At 36.4% G+C, this 17,702-nt stretch overlaps 3 protein-coding genes across 3 annotated transcripts; 2 read left to right on the top strand and 1 right to left on the bottom strand.

The window, feature by feature from the left end:
• The first annotated feature begins 1,439 nt into the window (after nucleotides 1-1,439).
• gpd1l (glycerol-3-phosphate dehydrogenase 1 like) lies at nucleotides 1,440-9,743 on the top strand. Its single transcript, XM_007251829.4, has 8 exons — nucleotides 1,440-1,618; nucleotides 2,042-2,219; nucleotides 2,433-2,573; nucleotides 4,253-4,391; nucleotides 5,461-5,573; nucleotides 5,859-6,095; nucleotides 6,196-6,302; nucleotides 7,737-9,743. The coding sequence occupies exons 1-8, from the start codon at nucleotides 1,575-1,577 to the stop codon at nucleotides 7,831-7,833; spliced, it is 1,056 nt and encodes a 351-aa protein (XP_007251891.2). The 5' UTR covers nucleotides 1,440-1,574; the 3' UTR covers nucleotides 7,834-9,743.
• Nucleotides 9,744-10,382: 639 nt separating this feature from the next.
• Nucleotides 10,383-13,462, bottom strand: kiaa1143 (KIAA1143 ortholog). The gene is made up of 3 exons (XM_015606460.3): nucleotides 13,247-13,462; nucleotides 11,604-11,745; nucleotides 10,383-11,156 (listed from the first exon to the last, which is right to left on the bottom strand). The coding sequence occupies exons 1-3, from the start codon at nucleotides 13,352-13,354 to the stop codon at nucleotides 10,954-10,956; spliced, it is 453 nt and encodes a 150-aa protein (XP_015461946.2). The 5' UTR covers nucleotides 13,355-13,462; the 3' UTR covers nucleotides 10,383-10,953.
• Nucleotides 13,463-14,340: 878 nt separating this feature from the next.
• tmem42a (transmembrane protein 42a) lies at nucleotides 14,341-16,750 on the top strand. The gene is made up of 3 exons (XM_007251827.4): nucleotides 14,341-14,696; nucleotides 15,780-15,926; nucleotides 16,101-16,750. Exons 1-3 carry the CDS (start codon nucleotides 14,514-14,516, stop codon nucleotides 16,239-16,241), a joined length of 471 nt encoding a protein of 156 aa, XP_007251889.1. The 5' UTR covers nucleotides 14,341-14,513; the 3' UTR covers nucleotides 16,242-16,750.
• The last annotated feature ends 952 nt before the right edge of the window (nucleotides 16,751-17,702 follow it).

Genomic DNA, 17,702 nt, shown 5'->3' with positions numbered 1-17,702 from the left:
GAAGAGGCTCTTAGATCAAAGCGGCCTTTTGGTGAGTGAGTGCCTCCCTAAAAACCGCTGCTTCAAAGCGGGGGGTGATGCACACACACAGATAGTGCCACGATGTTCCATTCTGGAAGAACACAGTCAAGGTCAGACACTAGTGGTCCGGTCAGACACGTGAAACTTGAGTACTAACACGTGAAATTATGCATATTAACATGAGCTAATCGTTAGCAACGCCTCATCAGCAGGTTTCACGTCATTTGGGGTATAAAACATGGAGTCAGATCAGAGGGGGTCAGAACTTATACTGGGACGGCTGTTAGACGGTCTTTCATGTGTGGGTTCTCCTGAATATTCAGTACTTTGTAATAAATACTTGGTTTGCTTTCAACTTCACTCCACCTGTCTGCGACTCTCTATCAAACGAACACGTAGGGGAGTTGTACCCCGGATGAGGGGTGGGTGTAAACCCACCTTTCATTTCTTTTCTACAACACTTATCAGCTAATCCTGTGTGCACTGCATAAACTCATGCTGATAAGGACCAGCAGCTACAGCTATTGTTTATAGCAACCTTCAGCACAGGAAATGTGATATTTTGCATGGCATGACTGCTGGTGGCAAATTTAAGTATTTACAACTGCTAATTTCGTGGGATTTTCAGCACAGCAGACTTTCAAATTTACTCAAAATGGTGGAATAAAGACCAGGGAGGTCAGCCGAGAATGGTGGTTTGAGGGTATAGTCACTCTTTGCAACTGTGATGAACAGCAAAAAAAGCATGTGAAACCTTCAGGTGAATGAGGAACCATGTCCAATCACATTAAACATCTTGAATCCTTGAACCCAGTTTAAGGATATATAGAAAATAATATTTTCATTTTTACTTTTCATTAATTTAATCGATTTTTTCAATATTAAGAGATTAGAGTAATACAACTAAACACATAAACAAAACATCAATATATACGTATTTGTAACATATTTAACAATATATATATTTATATATTTTTCTTTCTTTCTTTGACTGTAGATTGTACACAATTAAATATTGCTTCTCTGATTTTGATATTTATATATTTATATTTAAATAAAATGAACATTGTTGTTTTATTCTATAAACTAGGAACAACATTTCTCCCAAATTCCAAATAAAAATATTGTCATTTAGAAAATGTTAAAGATGTTGTTTTTAAAGTGGCAGAGCTTTCAGACCTCAAATAATGCAATTAAAAAAAGAGTCCAGAAATTAATATTTGATGGAATAACCCTGGGTTTTTTTTCACAGTTTTCATGCATCTTGGCATGTTCTCCTCCACCAGTCTTACACACTGCTTTTGGATAAATGTATGCCACTCCTGGTGCAAACATTGGTGCAGCTTGGTTTGATGGCATCCATTTTTGAGTAAAACTACAACTCCCGAAATCCTTTGCTCCAGGAGCTCGGGGATGACGCATGTAAAAGTGGCCGAACACGTTCAATCCCACCACTCTCCCGTGTTAAACCAGGAGCTGCGGAGCTGTTAGTGTTACTGTGTTACTCGATCATCCGCTTCACCCGCTGTTTTCTTTATTAGGAAACATTAATCATGGCTGCTCCGCTCAAAGTGTGTATTGTAGGCTCTGGAAACTGGTGAGTACTCAGCGTTTCTGCACACTCACTCAGTGCACTCTGTCACACACTGCTCATTGTGCATTAAAACACTGAGCCTAACTGATATTAACTTAACACAGCCTTTCACTGTGTGCTTAAGCAACGCTAATTTGAATCATTTGTTAGAGAACTAAAACTCCTCTGTCTGTAGCAGCTCTAGTTCTTTTCTTTAACATTAAATTCACATACCAAAATTCCTATCCTGTACTTGCATGCAGTTATAATCAGCACTCTGTGCAAGAGCTGCACTAATAATAATAATAACAACAACAACAACAACAACAATAATTCTCATATCTAAATAAATAAATGCAACAGTAAAGCTATTAACCTACAACAAATTTGCATGTAATCATAAATTATGACACTAATCTATACCTGCACTTTATATTCCTATCCTAGGGGCTCTGCCATTGCAAGGATCATTGGCAGCAATGCACAGAAACTGCAGCACTTTGCCACCACAGTGAAGATGTGGGTCTATGAGGAGAATATAAATGGGAGAAAGCTCACAGACATCATCAACACAGAGCATGAAAACGTCAAATACCTCCCAGGCTACAAACTGCCAGAAAATGTGGTAAGACTTTGTTGTCTAATTTTTCTTAAACTTAAACTGTCTCGTAATCTCATAACCTACTCCTTTGAGTTGTTCTCTGATTTCTCCAGTCAAATCGGGTGAACTGTAACTGAGCCCTTGCTTGAGTACTGCTGATCGATACAGGCTGTAATAGGATGCAGCTTATTGTATTAGTATTAAAGAGTAACCCTCTTAATGTCACTCTGTCTGCAGGTTGCAGTGCCTCAGCTGCGAGACGCTGCAGAGGGAGCAGACCTGCTGGTCTTTGTAGTGCCTCATCAGTTTATCCGGAAGCTGTGTGATGAGATGGTGGGCTGTGTTTCTCAGAAGGCCAGAGGAATTACTCTTATTAAGGTAAAGAGCATATCATTCTGAAAATTATATTATATTCAGCAAGTCCAGATTTCTACTGCTGGTGCCTGAATGTGATCTGTGAAGGCAGCTTTCACAAATTTGAGCTAATTATATACAGAAATGCGAAAAAAGAATGAGGAGTTTATTTTAAAAATCTTTATTTTTTCTTTGGTTCTTCACACTTAGGAAAATGGATTATGCTTTTTCATTACAGAGACCTGGCTGTAAACATGCTTTCAACTGACCTTTACCATATACACACCAGACTAGAAGATCAATGAATCCTCACAATGTCCAGATACACCACGCACCCTTTCCTTTGAAATTTTCCCAGAAAGCATCTGCTGCTTTATGTCACATTGACATTTCAAGGAAATTTCAACAAAATTAGAATGAAAAAAAAAAAGTCCACGTGTATTCAAATGACTCTAATAGGACACCCCATTTCTTTGAATATGTTTAAGTCTTCATTTGAATAGTACTGAGAGATTGGGGATAATGCGTCTAAACACAAACTAAGTAATTATTTTTAAGATTTTATTTTTTCTTGTGAGCAAATACTTGACTATAAATTAGATAAAATTAGGATCAGGTGCATCACATCAGCTCCAGATTATTAGAACATTGTTGTAAAAAACTTTGAAGGAGCCTGTCTTATTTATTCTGATTTAAATAATATTACAGTCTTATTTAAATCTCATGATTGTTCTCTTGATTTGTTTCTCTTTCTGAAAAATACATCTGCCAGCAAGGCCAGGTCAGGGCATTCTTTTTAGCAGTTACAAAATATTGTCAAAATAACAATCAAATGTTCATATGTTTAAATATTCAACATGAGGAAATGTATGTTTTCATTGAATTTTTATTTTTTTTTTTTTAAACATGACTGCAAAAAGTACTCAGTTTTTTCCCCAAAAAATGTAAATCCCTTCAGACTACACACAAAGGCATTTTTGGACGTTTTTATGAGCGCTATTGATTTTGAGATGAGGGCACCATATGGTTGTGTGTCTCTGTGTGCATAATAAAAACTAAGTTCTGATGCCGGCACCTTCTTCATAAGCATTTTTTTAAGTTTGTATTTTTATACTTTCCACTTCATGCTTTCTCCTCTGTGCTCCTAAACCATGACATCTGATCCGGAGTCTGAGCTGAGGAATGGAGTGGGAGGATTTGTCTCCGTGTCTGTTTGGGGCTCATAGGCAGTGCACCATATGTGAGCCCAGCTTATGAGTCAAGCAGGGGCTTCTGGCTGTCTGCAAGCCGCTCTATTTTCTATTTTTTCCCTGGTTTCACTTTCTTTGATATTACTGTTGATTCAGGCTTTTTAATCTGTTTTGTCCTCTGCTGTTGTGTATATATTTTTCAGTCACCCTGTGCTGTTGGAAGAAATATTACGCCTGTGTTGTACATATTTTGTTAAGATTTCTGCCATTGTGGGAGTTGGCTGGTCATAAGCATTTTCCTCCCATTTCTCATCTGCGTTTTCCTCTGTTATGCTTTATTATTTTCTTGCTCTGTTGGTCCTTCTTATTTCACGAGTCATTAGTCTGAGTGCTCCTTCAGGATGTTCTTCTAAACAGCTGCAGTTTCTGACTTAACCCTTCTGTGATACCCACAGCTTACATAAATTAAAAACTTTATTGTGATAAACTTTTTTTTTCTCTCATTCTCTTAAGGGCATTGATGAGGGGCCTGAGGGACTAAAACTCATCTCTGACATCATCAGGGAAAAGATGGGCATTGACGTCAGTGTTCTGATGGGGGCCAACATTGCCAATGAGGTGGCAGCTGAGAAGTTTTGTGAAACTACTATCGGTAAGAGAAGAAACTAAATGACAGTGGTGCAGTAGTGCTGTATTAACAGGTTCATAACACCTACACAGCACGGTCAATGAAGGAAGTGGCTGAATGCAGAGATGCACTTATTGCTGATAAAAAAAAGAGATAAATCATGTGAGTTAGAAAAGCAGCCAGTCCTTTAGTTAACAAACAAATGCAAAAGTCAACATAGGTCAGCTAATGCTTCTATTTTAGCTCTGTGCAGTTTATATCTTTCAGCTTGAAAAAGTTTGTAATTGAACAAAGTTTTGTAATTAAAGTTTTAAATCAAACAAACTGAGTAATTAAACTGATACCAAGCGTGATGAGTGATGCTGAATGAGTGTGTATGATTTTACTGATTTTGCTATTTATGGGTACATATTTGAGTAAAATGAACATTGGTGTTTTATTCTATATTAACTACAGACAACATTTCTCCCAAATTCCAAATAAAAATATGGTCATTTAGAGCATTTATTTTGCAGAAAATGAGAAATGGCTGAAATAACAAAAAAGATGCAGAGCTTTCAGACCTCAAATAAATAATCTGCAAAGAAAACATCATATTTGGAGAAATAACCCTGGTTTTTAATCACAGTTTTCATGCATCTTGACATGTTCTCCTCCACCTGTCTCACACACTGCTTTATGCCACTCCTCCTGGTGCAAAAATTCAAGCAGTTCAGCTTTGTTTGATGGCTTGTGATCATCCATCTTCTTCTTGATTATATTCCAGAGGTTTTCAATTTGGTAAAATCAAAGAAACTCATCATTTTTAAGTGGTCTCCCCCCCCCCCCCCCCCCTTCCCCCCAGAGGTGTATATTATGCATTGACTGATCTGTACAGTCTGAAGTATTGGGCATTGCCATTGACACTCATTCCCATATTCCTATAGCAGTGCAGCCTTAAAGAAACCTATATGGTACTTATAGAAAGCAGACTTAAACACATTGGATTTTTTCTTTTTACCAGTATGTAACAACTCTGATCAGCTAGTTAAAAGACAAATATAAAACAGACAAAATTAAATAAGGTGTGTGTGTGTGTGTGTCTTGTCTACAGGTAGCAAGATCTTGGAGAATGGGCAGCTTTTTAAAGAGCTTCTGCAGACACCCAACTTCCGAATTACTGTTGTGGATGATGCTGACACAGTGGAGCTGTGTGGAGCCCTGAAAGTAAACACCAGTCATGTCTCATTGGCTGTGTTTTAAGCCAGCAAGCCTCTCTTAAGGCAGAGCATCTTAGCAGATGCCCATATGTTGCTTATGCAGCTGAACAACTCATTAAAATGCAAAATGTACTTTTATGCTCATTAATATTTTGTTGATTACACTCTATGTAATAGATACAAAGAATTTAGAACTTTTTTGTTCATTAAACGGATTACATTTGGAGTTGTACTCATTTAATATTAATAAAAGTAATGCAACTGCACTGTAATGCCTTTCTCCCTCTTCCAGAACATTGTAGCAGTGGGTGCAGGCTTCTGTGATGGCCTGCAGTGTGGGGATAATACCAAAGCAGCGGTGATCAGGCTGGGACTGATGGAGATGATTGCGTTTGCCAAGCTCTTCAGTAAGGATGGGTCAGTGTCTTCTGCCACCTTCCTGGAAAGCTGTGGAGTAGCCGACCTCATCACTACTTGCTACGGTGGACGCAACCGGCGTGTGGCAGAGGCCTTCGCCAAGACTGGCAAGGTTAGACCCTTATGTAATATTTACTTAAGATAAATGTTGCGCTATGTCTGTTTGTCCTCCTCCTTAAATTAATGATATAATGAATTTGCTCTCCTCTTAGAGCATTGAGGAACTAGAGAACGAGATGCTGAATGGCCAGAAGCTTCAAGGGCCCCTGACCTCTGCTGAAGTTTACCACATTCTCAAACAGAAGGGCTTAGTTGAAAAGTGAGTGCTTCTGCTTTTACACTGTGCTTTTTACTGTGAACACAATTTGACCTTACCTGTGACTAGTATCTGTAATGTATCCTAATGAGATTTTAGCCACTTTTATTTACATTTTGCATTACTTGTTAATGTACTATAGTCAAATGCAATCAGATTAAAATCTGCATGGGACAGATTATGCAAATTCACTTATGCATTTTGAGTATCAGGATTTTTCCTGGATCAAGTAAACACACCAGAGACTCATTTAAAACAGATACAAATCTAAACACTTAAATGATTTGAGGAGTTGGTCTCTCTAAGAAATATTCAACAGTCAAAACTCCTCCCAGTACAACTGAAACGTCAGTAATTGCATCTTAACAAGAACATTTACATATTCCACCCCACACAGCATTCAGATTTTAGTCTGACAAACCAGATAAGCATTTGTCTACAAAGTGTAAATGCATGTGGCTAAATTCTGATAAGGATACAGCAACAGTACTAGTCACATGACGTGAGCCTCTGCTGAAGTAGTTTGTATTAAATAAGTCTTGGGTGTGTTTAAACTTGCATTTTACCTGGCTTGGCTTTATCCAGATAGAAGACTTATCCATGCCTTCAAGTTGAGTTTTCATAAACATGTTTGATTTTTAAAACCACAGTGCAGACATGGACAAAAAGCAAAAAATTAACTAAAGCTATAATCAAACTTGATTACAGTAGACCTAAAAGTAATTTAATAATGAATAAAATAATAAAATAATGTTTCAGATCCTGAGAGCTCCATCGTGTATGGCTAAATTACTGAACAAACTCTGAGCTGATGTATTTGTTAGCTCAAAATAGCTTTTCTCTGTCAATAGATTAAAAAATACAGAGATTTGTAGATTGCAAATTTCCATGACTTTTCCCAAAACTTTCTGGGCATTTTTATTTTTCCAAAACTTATCCAGGCCTGGATATTGCTATTTTAAAATTCCATGACTTTTTCAGGTTTTTCATAACCATACAAACCCTGTTTAAATTCTGTTTTCTTGGCTTTAACCAGATGGTTTTTATGTCCTGTCTGAGTCCATTTTGATTATTTAGCTGCTTAAATGCACAAACTAAACCCACTAATTAACACTACTTGACTCTACTTTGTTGCCAAACCGTGTTGGACACCTGCTCTCCAGGCTGTGAATTGGAGAACTTTGTATTGTCAACACAACCTGTTTATTAGGTACACCACCTTGAATCTACACACCCACTGACTGCTGTGCCTTATGCACTGATTCAGCAACATTTTATACTATAGTCAGTAATTGCATATCTATCTAGTGTTCTGGAAAAAATGGTCCGTGAGTTTAGACACAAGATTGGTAAATCTAAAATAATGATAAATCCATGCATATAACAAGTAGACCTTAAAATCTTTATCTTATCTTTCTGTCTGACCCTGTTGTCTAGGTTCCCCTTGTTTGTGGCCGTGTATCAGATTTGCTTTGAGGGAAAACCTGTTCAGGACATGATCTCCTGCCTGCAGAGTCATCCAGAACATCTTTAAGAACCTCACAGCAATCTACACTCACGATGGCTCACCACCAGGACCACCAGCGGCTCTGCCTTCCCTCCTATGGGTAGCCTTGTCTCTCTCACCTCAGTTTTTAAACACTTCACTCCAGCCTTTAGTTTTTATTTAGCCCGAGATTTCTCCTGGACTTCCATGGTTAGGTTGGGGTTGTTCTCAGGGTTACTCTTCAAACAGGTCAGGCAGTCGTAGAACGTTAAGTCAGCTCACTAAGTTCAAGTAGGTGTATATGAAGAATTTGAAGATATCTTTTGAATGGGGTTTGTTGCCAGACATGACCTCTTAATCTTGTATTGTTACAGTGTGCTCTTATCTTTGTATCAGCTGCCCTCTTGTGGAGGGTCTATAATAGCTACTGTATGAAAGATGGGAAGTGGTCTATCTTAAATACCTCTCTTTTAACTAACCACTACTACCAAATCTGATGTCCTATTGTTTTTAATCTTCCTAACTTTGCTCATGAAAGTTGCGTAATGGTGTTTTCATCCAGCAGATAGTGCTAATGAGCAGCTGTAGGTCAGAATTAGTCACTGTTCTGCAGCAGGCAGGGCAGGTGAGGGCATTTTATACAGAAGTATACATACAACTTTTGGGACCATTTTTTGCTCAGTACACACACATCCTGCTGGGCAAAGAAGACATTAGGAAGGTTTAATACAGACACTCTTATCATTCTACTGTAGTTTGAGATTCATGTGGAACTAACTGTACAATATGTACCCCTATAATAATTTTAACATTTTTAATACTTTGTACACTTTTTGAAGATCCTCCATTACTTTTACACATTATCATTATTATTGTAGAATGATGGGCAATTATATTTTACTTTTAAATCATATTTTACTACTTTTATTAGTGTGTGAGATTTCAGTGTTTTGAGAAATAAAGACACTGCCGCTTACACTACACTAACACCTTTTTTCACTTACTCTAATAAAGAATGAGGGAGACGGATAAGGTAAATATAGGCCTAGTAACATTAGTGCAAGATTACTTTTTGTGTTATATACGTTACCATGCCTTTTAAGCTCTGGTAGTTCAGGAGCATATCAAGTATTTGAGACTGGCCTACTTGAAGAAAATACGTCATAGCTTTGCTGATTGCGCTTAGTCTGATTTTTTTTTTTATTTTTTATAATACGTCAGTGTGTGGTGTCCTCTGTTCCACAAAGGAGCGGATTTCAGTCATTTTGCCTTCTGCACATTTATTTTAGGAACTAAGGGAATTTAGCTGTGGTTTAGCTAGGTCCACAAGATCTTAATTGAGCTGAAGTCTTTTCTTTTTTATTTTAATCCTAGTGTGCGCACAAGCATTCTTCATTGACTGATGTTACAGCTACAGTTACATATCTTTAACTGCACTCCATTTTAATTTGTGTTATTTTTTTGGTTTAGTCATAATCCTACTTATTATTATACATATCCAGTTTTGTCTACCGTCCAGAGTGTGTTTCTGTTATTTAGACAATCATGGCTTTAACAACTTTTTTTTTTTAATACATGTGTTGTCAGAGTCAATGCTGTTCCAGGAGCTCTGACTTCATATTTTACACCTCTAGTAGTAATGTCTTCACCTAGTTATTCAAAAAGTAATACTCTAATAAAGAGAGAGGAAAAAAATCCATGTAGCTAAAGTGCTTACTTGTGTGTATATATCATGTACTGGTTGCTTTTTGTTGCCTTTTATGTTGCTTTCTGATTGTTTTCTGAGCCACTCCATATTCTGTTACCTCTGTCAAAGTCAGGTCTTGTCCCAGTAATGAAGTGTTTTGTTTGTTTGTGAAATGAAAAGTGAAACGAGTATTGTGTGCAAAAATAAACATTAACATTTATCAAGATGTTGTCTGATTTGTTTTATAATAAAAGTCGCACAGAGAACTTCATATTGGTTTATGACTTGTTTGTTACAGTAAAATATAAGAAAGTTATTCAAGCTTAACAATCGACTACTCAAACATAGCTTTTGTTGAATAATACTACATTTAGATGTGTGTGTGTGTGTGTGTGTGTGTTTTTGTATGGAAACAACCAACCATAGTACAAGTACAGTAGTGATATTGGTTGAAAGGTTGGGTAAAGGTAATAAACCAATGTGGGGTTGTCAGTCTTATCAAACTAAAAACTGCTGGTCAAACTACTGGTTCATACTGAATGACCCTTTTGTATGGTTGCTCTGCTGACAAAACCAGCTGGCCAAGCTGGTTGTCCAGCTTAGATTTTGAACAGCTTAAAGTGTTTTGTTTTTTTTCTCTCATTTGATGTGATGGTTTATTTAACACTTTTTTCCCAACTTACTTTAATAAAGGTTGAGGAAGGCATTTGAGATAAATATAAGCAAATTGACTTGAAAATGACAAAACTTAAAATTAGTGCAGCATGACCAAACTAACAATGGTCTTTTTAGTAGACCCTAGATTACTCAGGTCTTGGTCTCAGATTATTTAGATTTGTATTATGACCATATACTGATTCAAAATACTTTGCATTTTTTGCTAGTTACTGGCAATAAAACAACACACATCTTTCCCTTTTTTCTCTCCCCATTTTTATTCTATTTTTGTAAAAAAACAACAAAAAGGAAACAACCAACCATTGTACAACAGTCTCTAAGATTTCGAGACCAAAATAAAGCATACATTAAAAATGTAAATACAGCTCCTTTATAGAAGCTATACATGTAAGTAGTACATCTGCTTTTGGCAGAATAATTGTCTACAACTTCTCTAATGCAGTTCACAATCCTCTCCTTACTACATTGATCTCACTAAACATCCTTTTTATTCTCCAGCCAAACTGATTCACAATTTACATTAGTCTCTTCAGTGTTAAATGGTGATAAAATGTACACAATTATGAATATGCTAAAAAAAAAGGGAAAATCTCACAGGCAGCTTTCAAGTGGTTTTCAGAATCCTCCATGATGAAGTTTTGATTTTAAAAATCCTCAAAAAAAAAAAGGTTCCTAAAAGCACCACAAGCTAACAAATTTAATTGAAAATATCTGTAAATACTTTGTCATATGATGTTTTAATATTGGAACACTGAAGAAACTGTCCAAACCCGGGTCAGTTACAGGATGTAAGACAGAAAAGGTCAGTCTTCTTCTTCATCGTCACCAAAGGACAGCAGGCTGCTGTTCTTTACTTTCACCCCAGATTTGCTCTCTTTCTCCTTTTCCCCATCTTCACTCTTCTTCTTCTTTTTGCTAGAGCTGGCAGTAATGCCTTCAAACTTGTCAGATGAGCGTTTTTCAGGTTTCTTAAATATAATCTTCCCATCAGGAGGAGGTTGATCATCTGGTGGAGCAATAAACCATTAATAAGCCATTAGTTTGCTGAAGAGGAATGCACTTTAGACATATCTTTAAACTCCTGGTTGCTGGTTAAAATGCTTACTAATGCTCATGTGGATGACTGCAGTATAATTTTTAGTGCAATGTTCAGAACACCTTTTTTAAGCATGGGCGTAGTTGACCCTTTTAAGGGGGTCATATTGTCTTTTTTAGAAGGAAGTTTGTCTCTGAGAAGTTAAAAATTATTAAAATCTTAGAAGTACATCATAAAACAACATTTTTAAATGATAAAACAGCAGTCTGGACAAATAGTATAATCTAGACAATAATATGAATCTGTTTTTTCTGAAACTCACCACCCCTTTTTTAAATGTAGGGCGGTGTGGCTGGGTCTACACCTCTGATCCTAGAATCAGCTCTGCTTTTAGGTATGCACAATGTAAACAGTTACCTTTCTTAGAGTCTTTGTCTTTTTTGATTTGCAGGACCTCGTCTGCACTTAGGTCACCCTTCTTCAAGACCACGACTTGGGGCATTTCATCCTCCTTGTCACTATCACCGCTGTCATCATCAAATGTTGGCATCTGTTGTTTCTAAAATGCAAAACAGACAGATTCTTTTACTATCATTGCACAGAGTACAACAAAATTAAGTAGAAATCCAAATCCCCTAACACATAAGAAAGCAATAAAAACAACAAACCAAATGAGGTAAAAGTACTTAAATATAAAATATAGAACACATATATCAACTAGATTAAATAAAAATACAAATTATAAAGCTGATAAATAGTATTCACAAATTGCACATTCTGGAGGCAACAGTTGTACAAATAAATAGCTAATAAATACAAATATTTAATTTTATATACACAGCAGAGCTGTAGTGTGTTTTTTTTTATGGGCAATACAAACCCAGTTAAAAAAACAATGTTAAACAATACTTTATAAAATATGAAGACCTTTTTTCTGTAATGTAGATTTTTTTTGTTTCACATTGCTGCCAATTACAATCAAATTATTGACCATGAACTTTTATTTTTCTTCACAAATATTTTAACTTTCACAGACCTTTTTTAAAGACATTAACACACATTCAGAATATTCCTATTGTTCTATAACCTTTAACTATGATGGTGTAAAAGTATGTGTGGTTGAAGGGTAAATACATGGATACAATGACCTCACTGAATACACTTTAGTTTCATTCTCCAGCCAGTCTGATTAGAAATTTACATAAGTCTCTTCTAGGTGTGTGCCATATCGTATTGTACACAGTAATAGTGCCAACATTTTTTAACATCGCAAACAATATTATACCCTGAAATATCGTGCCATATCACTCAACCCTAATATTCACATCAGGGTATTACTTTTTTGCTGTTTTTTTATTTTTTGCAAGAGAAAAAGTTACACTGTTCACATGCCCCATTATATATCTACTAAAGACAGATTATATATATGGAGAGACATTTGGAGTGCATTATTAGTATCATAATGTTCTGGATTATTGACATCTGTTACAAATCTGATAAAATTCTCTCAGTTAGCAGTGTGCCATATCATACTGTATGCAATAATAAAATTGAATATTCATTTTGTTGCTGTAGTATGTTATTGAAATATATATATTTTTCATTTTAGTGTTTTATCGTCATATCGCCAAGAGTATCGTTATCGCTAAAATACTATGAAACATTGTGATACTATTTTAGGGCTATATCGCCCACCCCTAGTCTCTTGAGTGTTAAATGATGATAAAAAGCACAAGTATACATAGTTATGAAAATGCTTAAAGAGGGAAAATATCACTTACACACCTTCTGAGTCAAACTCTCAATAACTAAACCTCACAGGTAACATTTAGGTGGTTTTTCAACTCATACTTTTAGCCCTATTTTCACCACACTCTTTCAGAACATAGTTCCTTCTAAACTGAAGAGAACAGAAGCACTTTAGTACGAGGCGCTAGTGTGTGTTTGTGTGAATTCAGTCCCTGATAAAAAAAATAGGGGAACTTGAGCAGCAATGAAGCGACTTTCCTTACAGCAGCCATGCTAATGCTAATGCTAAATAAATAACCAACCTAGGTTACCTTCGTTTCTACGGTCGGACCCTCTTTATAACCAACGTCATTCTTGAATTTCCGCAGAAACGACGGCTCATTCGGCTTCACCCACGACACGTTACCTTTTTTACTCATTATTTAAACTAAACAAACTAAATAGACAGCAGATGGTAACGTTAGCTCCAGGTTCAGAGCCTCTAGCTAGCTTTAAAACACGGACAGCCGCGTGAGGTCATCAACACTCGCCAGCCTCTGTTTACATCAGTCCGGATCTTTTTAGAGAGCCGGTTCTTTTGACTCGGTTCACTAAAAAGAGCCGACTCTACCTACTAATAAAGGCTAAAGGCTATACATATTGCATAGTAGCTTAGTCTTATTATTGAGTTTTATTGATTTTATTTAGTTAGCTAGCTATAAATACTGTACAATGTGATGTGTGGGTGTTATGTTAACTGTTTTTAACTTTTTTTTTTCTAAATTTCGAATTAGGATTGTTTCTAGTTTTATTTCTACTCTATGATATGTCATTGCTAAATTTTAAGCAGCCATTAACAACTGTCATATGTTTTTTGTCTGTTCTGAAAAAATATATATATTTTAGGGGATTATTGGTGTCAATATTATTTGTGTTTTGTATGTTTTTTTTTTTGTATTTTGCACAATTTGTAGTTTCCCCTGCAGCCTGTCCGTGTGTCATTAAGCTGTGTGTGTGTGTTTGTAACTCCTCCCCTCTCGCTTAGTGAACATCTTGACCAATCACGGCTCACGTTCAGGAGTCGGCTCCGGTGGTTCACTTCAGAAAGTCGGTTCTTCGAGCCGGTGTTACGTCGAGTTATGCTACCCATCGATACGTGCTTTCTAAAGGCACTGCGCATGCGCTGACCGACGCTTTTTAATTTTTTTTTATAAATGACGCTTTTTTATAAATCTGTTTGCTTTTTTGTGCATTAAACATCCTAGACTCATGGTCATTGCACAAAAGTGTAAATGGAAATTAATAAAAATAAATACAATAATTATTCTACTGGGAACATGGTGCTTTTGTATTTTTATAGTTAAATATACTCTAGGGTAGCACGGATTGACAAGGTAGCACAATTCGACAGAACACCGGATCTTTCCCATCACTAATTCTCATAGAGAAGCAGGAAGTGATAGGTTTGGTTTATCCAGTTGTTCTGGTCCCGGTCCAGGTGCTGGTTGTGTCAGACAGTGTCTAAACCCCTCTGGTTCAGAATGCTCGCCGGTGGTTTTCAGTAGAGTATATTATAGAGGTAGTACCGGTTAATTGGTGATGCTGGGTGGGAGCGTGTACGCGCTGCTGGCGGGGTTTCTGGGGGCTGCGGCGTCCTGCAGCGCTAAACTGTCTCTAGGAGCGAGTTACCTGACAGAGCTGTGTGAGCGCGGAGTGAGGAGCTGGGCTGTGGAAGACAGCAGGATTCTCAGCCTTAATGTCGACCCAGCAGCCTGTGAATGGGTGAATCCTTCATCCCTCACTAATCACGCTGTATAAAATTTAAGATTAGGAGATCAATACATGTGAATTATGTCTATAGGACATATATTTTATTTATCAAAAAGTTTTTTTTTCTCAGTGTAAAGGAAGGTATGGTTTTTAATATTCAAGGTGGCTGAAATGCTGATCATTCATTCAGATAAAAAAAAAAACAGTGTCCTGATAAACCAGCTGTTTAACCATATTAGCTCTTGACCGGATAAAGGACTGTCACAGTAAAATATATGTTGTCCCAGAAATTGCAATAATCAATATTATATGGCATAATTATATAAAAAAAATAGCATAACAAACCAGTTATACCTTTCTAAAGACAACAAAATCAATCATGGATTAATCACAGATTGGAAAATATATACTTTATTCTTCACCTCCTGCAGTCCACACTTTGTGTATATAAAGTCACAGTTATAAAGCATTGGCCATTGCATGACTGGGTTAAATACTGGTCAGTGTTATATATGTAAACAAACATACAAATAAACACAATGGACAATATCACGATTATTAAATATTATTGATGTCATGTACATTTATTGTACGAGAAGTCGTGACAGGCCTAAGCATGTTAATTTGTGTTTATTCAGGTTAATGGACTATAGCTAGTCTATAAGCATGACCAGCAAGCATGACTAAACTAGCCACCAATCTGATGACTTGGGTAAAGGTAATTAAATAGTTGACTGATTTGTGATAGTCGTGCTGGTCAACCAGCTTTTTAATTTTGGTCTGTGGGAGGAAACCAGAGTCCCTTGAGGAATCCCACGCTGACACGGGGAGAACATGAAAACGCCCCCTAGATAGGGACTTGAACCCAAGACCACAAGCCACGGTGCCTCCAAGATACCAAAAATATTAATATAGAAATGTCACCAACAGTTGCAGTCTGTGCTAAATTTATGCAAATAACAAATAAAGTTACTGTTTTAGAATTTATTTATTTTTCTTAACACTAAACAAAAAACTCAAACAATTTTCTTACATGTGTACAGTGTCTGAGGAACTGACTGTGTTCTTGTTTTTGATTTCTGATGTTCTCCACAGCTCCACATTCCTTTGAGATTGCTGTGTGGACTGCTGCTCTTTATCTGTAATGCTGTGATGTGGACATTCTTTGCCAAAGCTCTCAGGCATTCATCGTCCTCTGCCCAGGCGACTGTAACCACAACTGCTTCTAATTTTATCTCTTCTGTGAGTCTTCAGTCAGCACAGTTAAAGTTTCACAAAAGAACTTATCTTGTACCTAATACCTCTTCTTATAGCATCTTAAGGTTCAGAAACATAGCTCGTAACCTTAACACGTGTATACCAGTCCTAACTCTATCTATGCAAGTCTTGATGAATATGTAACCTGTCACTTTTTAGGCATTCCTTGGATATGTGATATTTGGAGAAAGCCATGCACTGTTGTGGTGGGTCGGCATCTTCATAACCTTGTTGGGGCTGTTCATATTGCATGGCTCATCTTCCCAGGATCAACAGTTGGATGTGAAGAAAGAAGAATAAGACAACAGCAGTGACATCCACGGGAAAAGATGCAAGCAAGACCAATATAAAAATGGAACCGATGTTTACATTGAACTGGTGATAGTCATTTACTCTTAATCTTATGTTTACCACCAGCAAAGGGCTGATCTATTGATGTTTAAAATATACAGGTTTTATGCAGTTATTTTTATTTATTTTGGTGAGTTTATATTACCGTATTTTCTACATTGTATTCTGTGATATGCACAGATGATTCAAAACATTAAGACCACTCACATAGATGAACCGCATATAATTAATTTTCTCATACAAAATGTACATATCATCTATCGTAAATTTCATAAATGTAATAAAATGACACGGTTGCAGCTGTATTTTGCACATGCACAAATACATACACTGAAAATGTAATTAATAAAATTCATAAAACATTGTTCAAGGACTCCTATTTCAGGCTAGTGAATCTTTCGAGTAAAGTGAAGTATGAAATGAAACTCCACAGAGCAAATATATTTGGAATAAAACATCTCTTTTTATTAAAGCATGCTACATCTCTCTTATTCACATTAATAGGTTATTTGTATAAAAAAAAATCACAATAAACATTTTGAAATAAATCAGTCTCAAGCCTTTGGAACAGATACATCTTCTAGACCCCCAGAGTCATACTGTATATATGTTAAAACAAAGAAGAACCATCCCACAAAAAATGTGAGATGGTGCCAAGATGAATGCAGTTTTAGGTCACTTCATGTGCTGCTTAAAATAAGACAGTTATTATTATTAAGCAATACTGTCCTTTAGGTGTGTATCTAAAAATCTGAAAAAGGTGAAAATCTGAAAATATAGAAAGTACCAGAAGGGAGCTTTTATTGTTCCACAAATAGCTTTAAATATACTTTACTAAAGGTAATGTAATTAATATTCCTTCAGTACTATGACCAAATGTTATACAGTATTTAGGTGTGAATACAGTAAGCACACTTAAATGCAGATCAAATAAACCACGGCAAGATCCTTGGAAGAAGGAAGAGAACTCGGCTAGTTTGTGCCAAGATTGTTGCAGCTCCAAGTTTACGAATACATTAACTCATTTGGACCAGAGCAAATGCACTATAGATGTGACAACTCACTATATTTTACTATGGTACTAATTTTACATCCCGAAGGTCCAAACCGTAGAGAAATCCAGCAGCTATTTACTGTTTTATTGAAATATTTTAGACTTATAAAGGGGGCATACATGAGGAAGACTGGGATTTTTGGTTGTGATGGTATTGTAAGGCACTTTGGAGGGAAATAGAAAAAAATATGCTACAGTTTATTATCATTAAAGTAGTAAATTTCCATGAGCACTGCATTATCACTGATAACTACATTTGGAACTTCTGTGTATCTTAAGAAGACATGCAGATGTATTATTTTTTTTGCATACTCTTATAGCCCAAACCTTAATACTTTAAGGTTTACAAAAAGTTG

Source organism: Astyanax mexicanus, chromosome 6, assembly GCF_023375975.1.
Source record: "Astyanax mexicanus isolate ESR-SI-001 chromosome 6, AstMex3_surface, whole genome shotgun sequence".
Classification (NCBI taxonomy): domain Eukaryota; kingdom Metazoa; phylum Chordata; class Actinopteri; order Characiformes; family Acestrorhamphidae; genus Astyanax; species Astyanax mexicanus.
The sequence above is the reverse complement of the archived record's forward strand: the minus strand, read 5'-3'. Positions and strand labels throughout refer to the sequence as shown.

Bases quoted from the DNA above. Each gene is read 5' to 3' on its own strand.
- gpd1l (XM_007251829.4), top strand. From the start codon at position 1,575: ATGGCTGCTCCGCTCAAAGTGTGTATTGTAGGCTCTGGAAACTG. The intron at 1,619-2,041 runs GTGAGTACTCAG...TTCCTATCCTAG, and splicing joins ATTGTAGGCTCTGGAAACTG to GGGCTCTGCCATTGCAAGGA. The intron at 2,574-4,252 runs GTAAAGAGCATA...CATTCTCTTAAG, and splicing joins GAGGAATTACTCTTATTAAG to GGCATTGATGAGGGGCCTGA.
- kiaa1143 (XM_015606460.3), bottom strand. From the start codon at position 13,354: ATGAGTAAAAAAGGTAACGTGTCGTGGGTGAAGCCGAATGAGCCGTCG. The intron at 11,746-13,246 runs GTAACCTAGGTT...TTTGCATTTTAG, and splicing joins GTCCGACCGTAGAAACGAAG to AAACAACAGATGCCAACATT. The intron at 11,157-11,603 runs GTAACTGTTTAC...TTGCTCCACCAG, and splicing joins AGACAAAGACTCTAAGAAAG to ATGATCAACCTCCTCCTGAT.
- tmem42a (XM_007251827.4), top strand. From the start codon at position 14,514: ATGCTGGGTGGGAGCGTGTACGCGCTGCTGGCGGGGTTTCTGGGGGCT. The intron at 14,697-15,779 runs GTGAATCCTTCA...TGTTCTCCACAG, and splicing joins ACCCAGCAGCCTGTGAATGG to CTCCACATTCCTTTGAGATT. The intron at 15,927-16,100 runs GTGAGTCTTCAG...GTCACTTTTTAG, and splicing joins CTTCTAATTTTATCTCTTCT to GCATTCCTTGGATATGTGAT.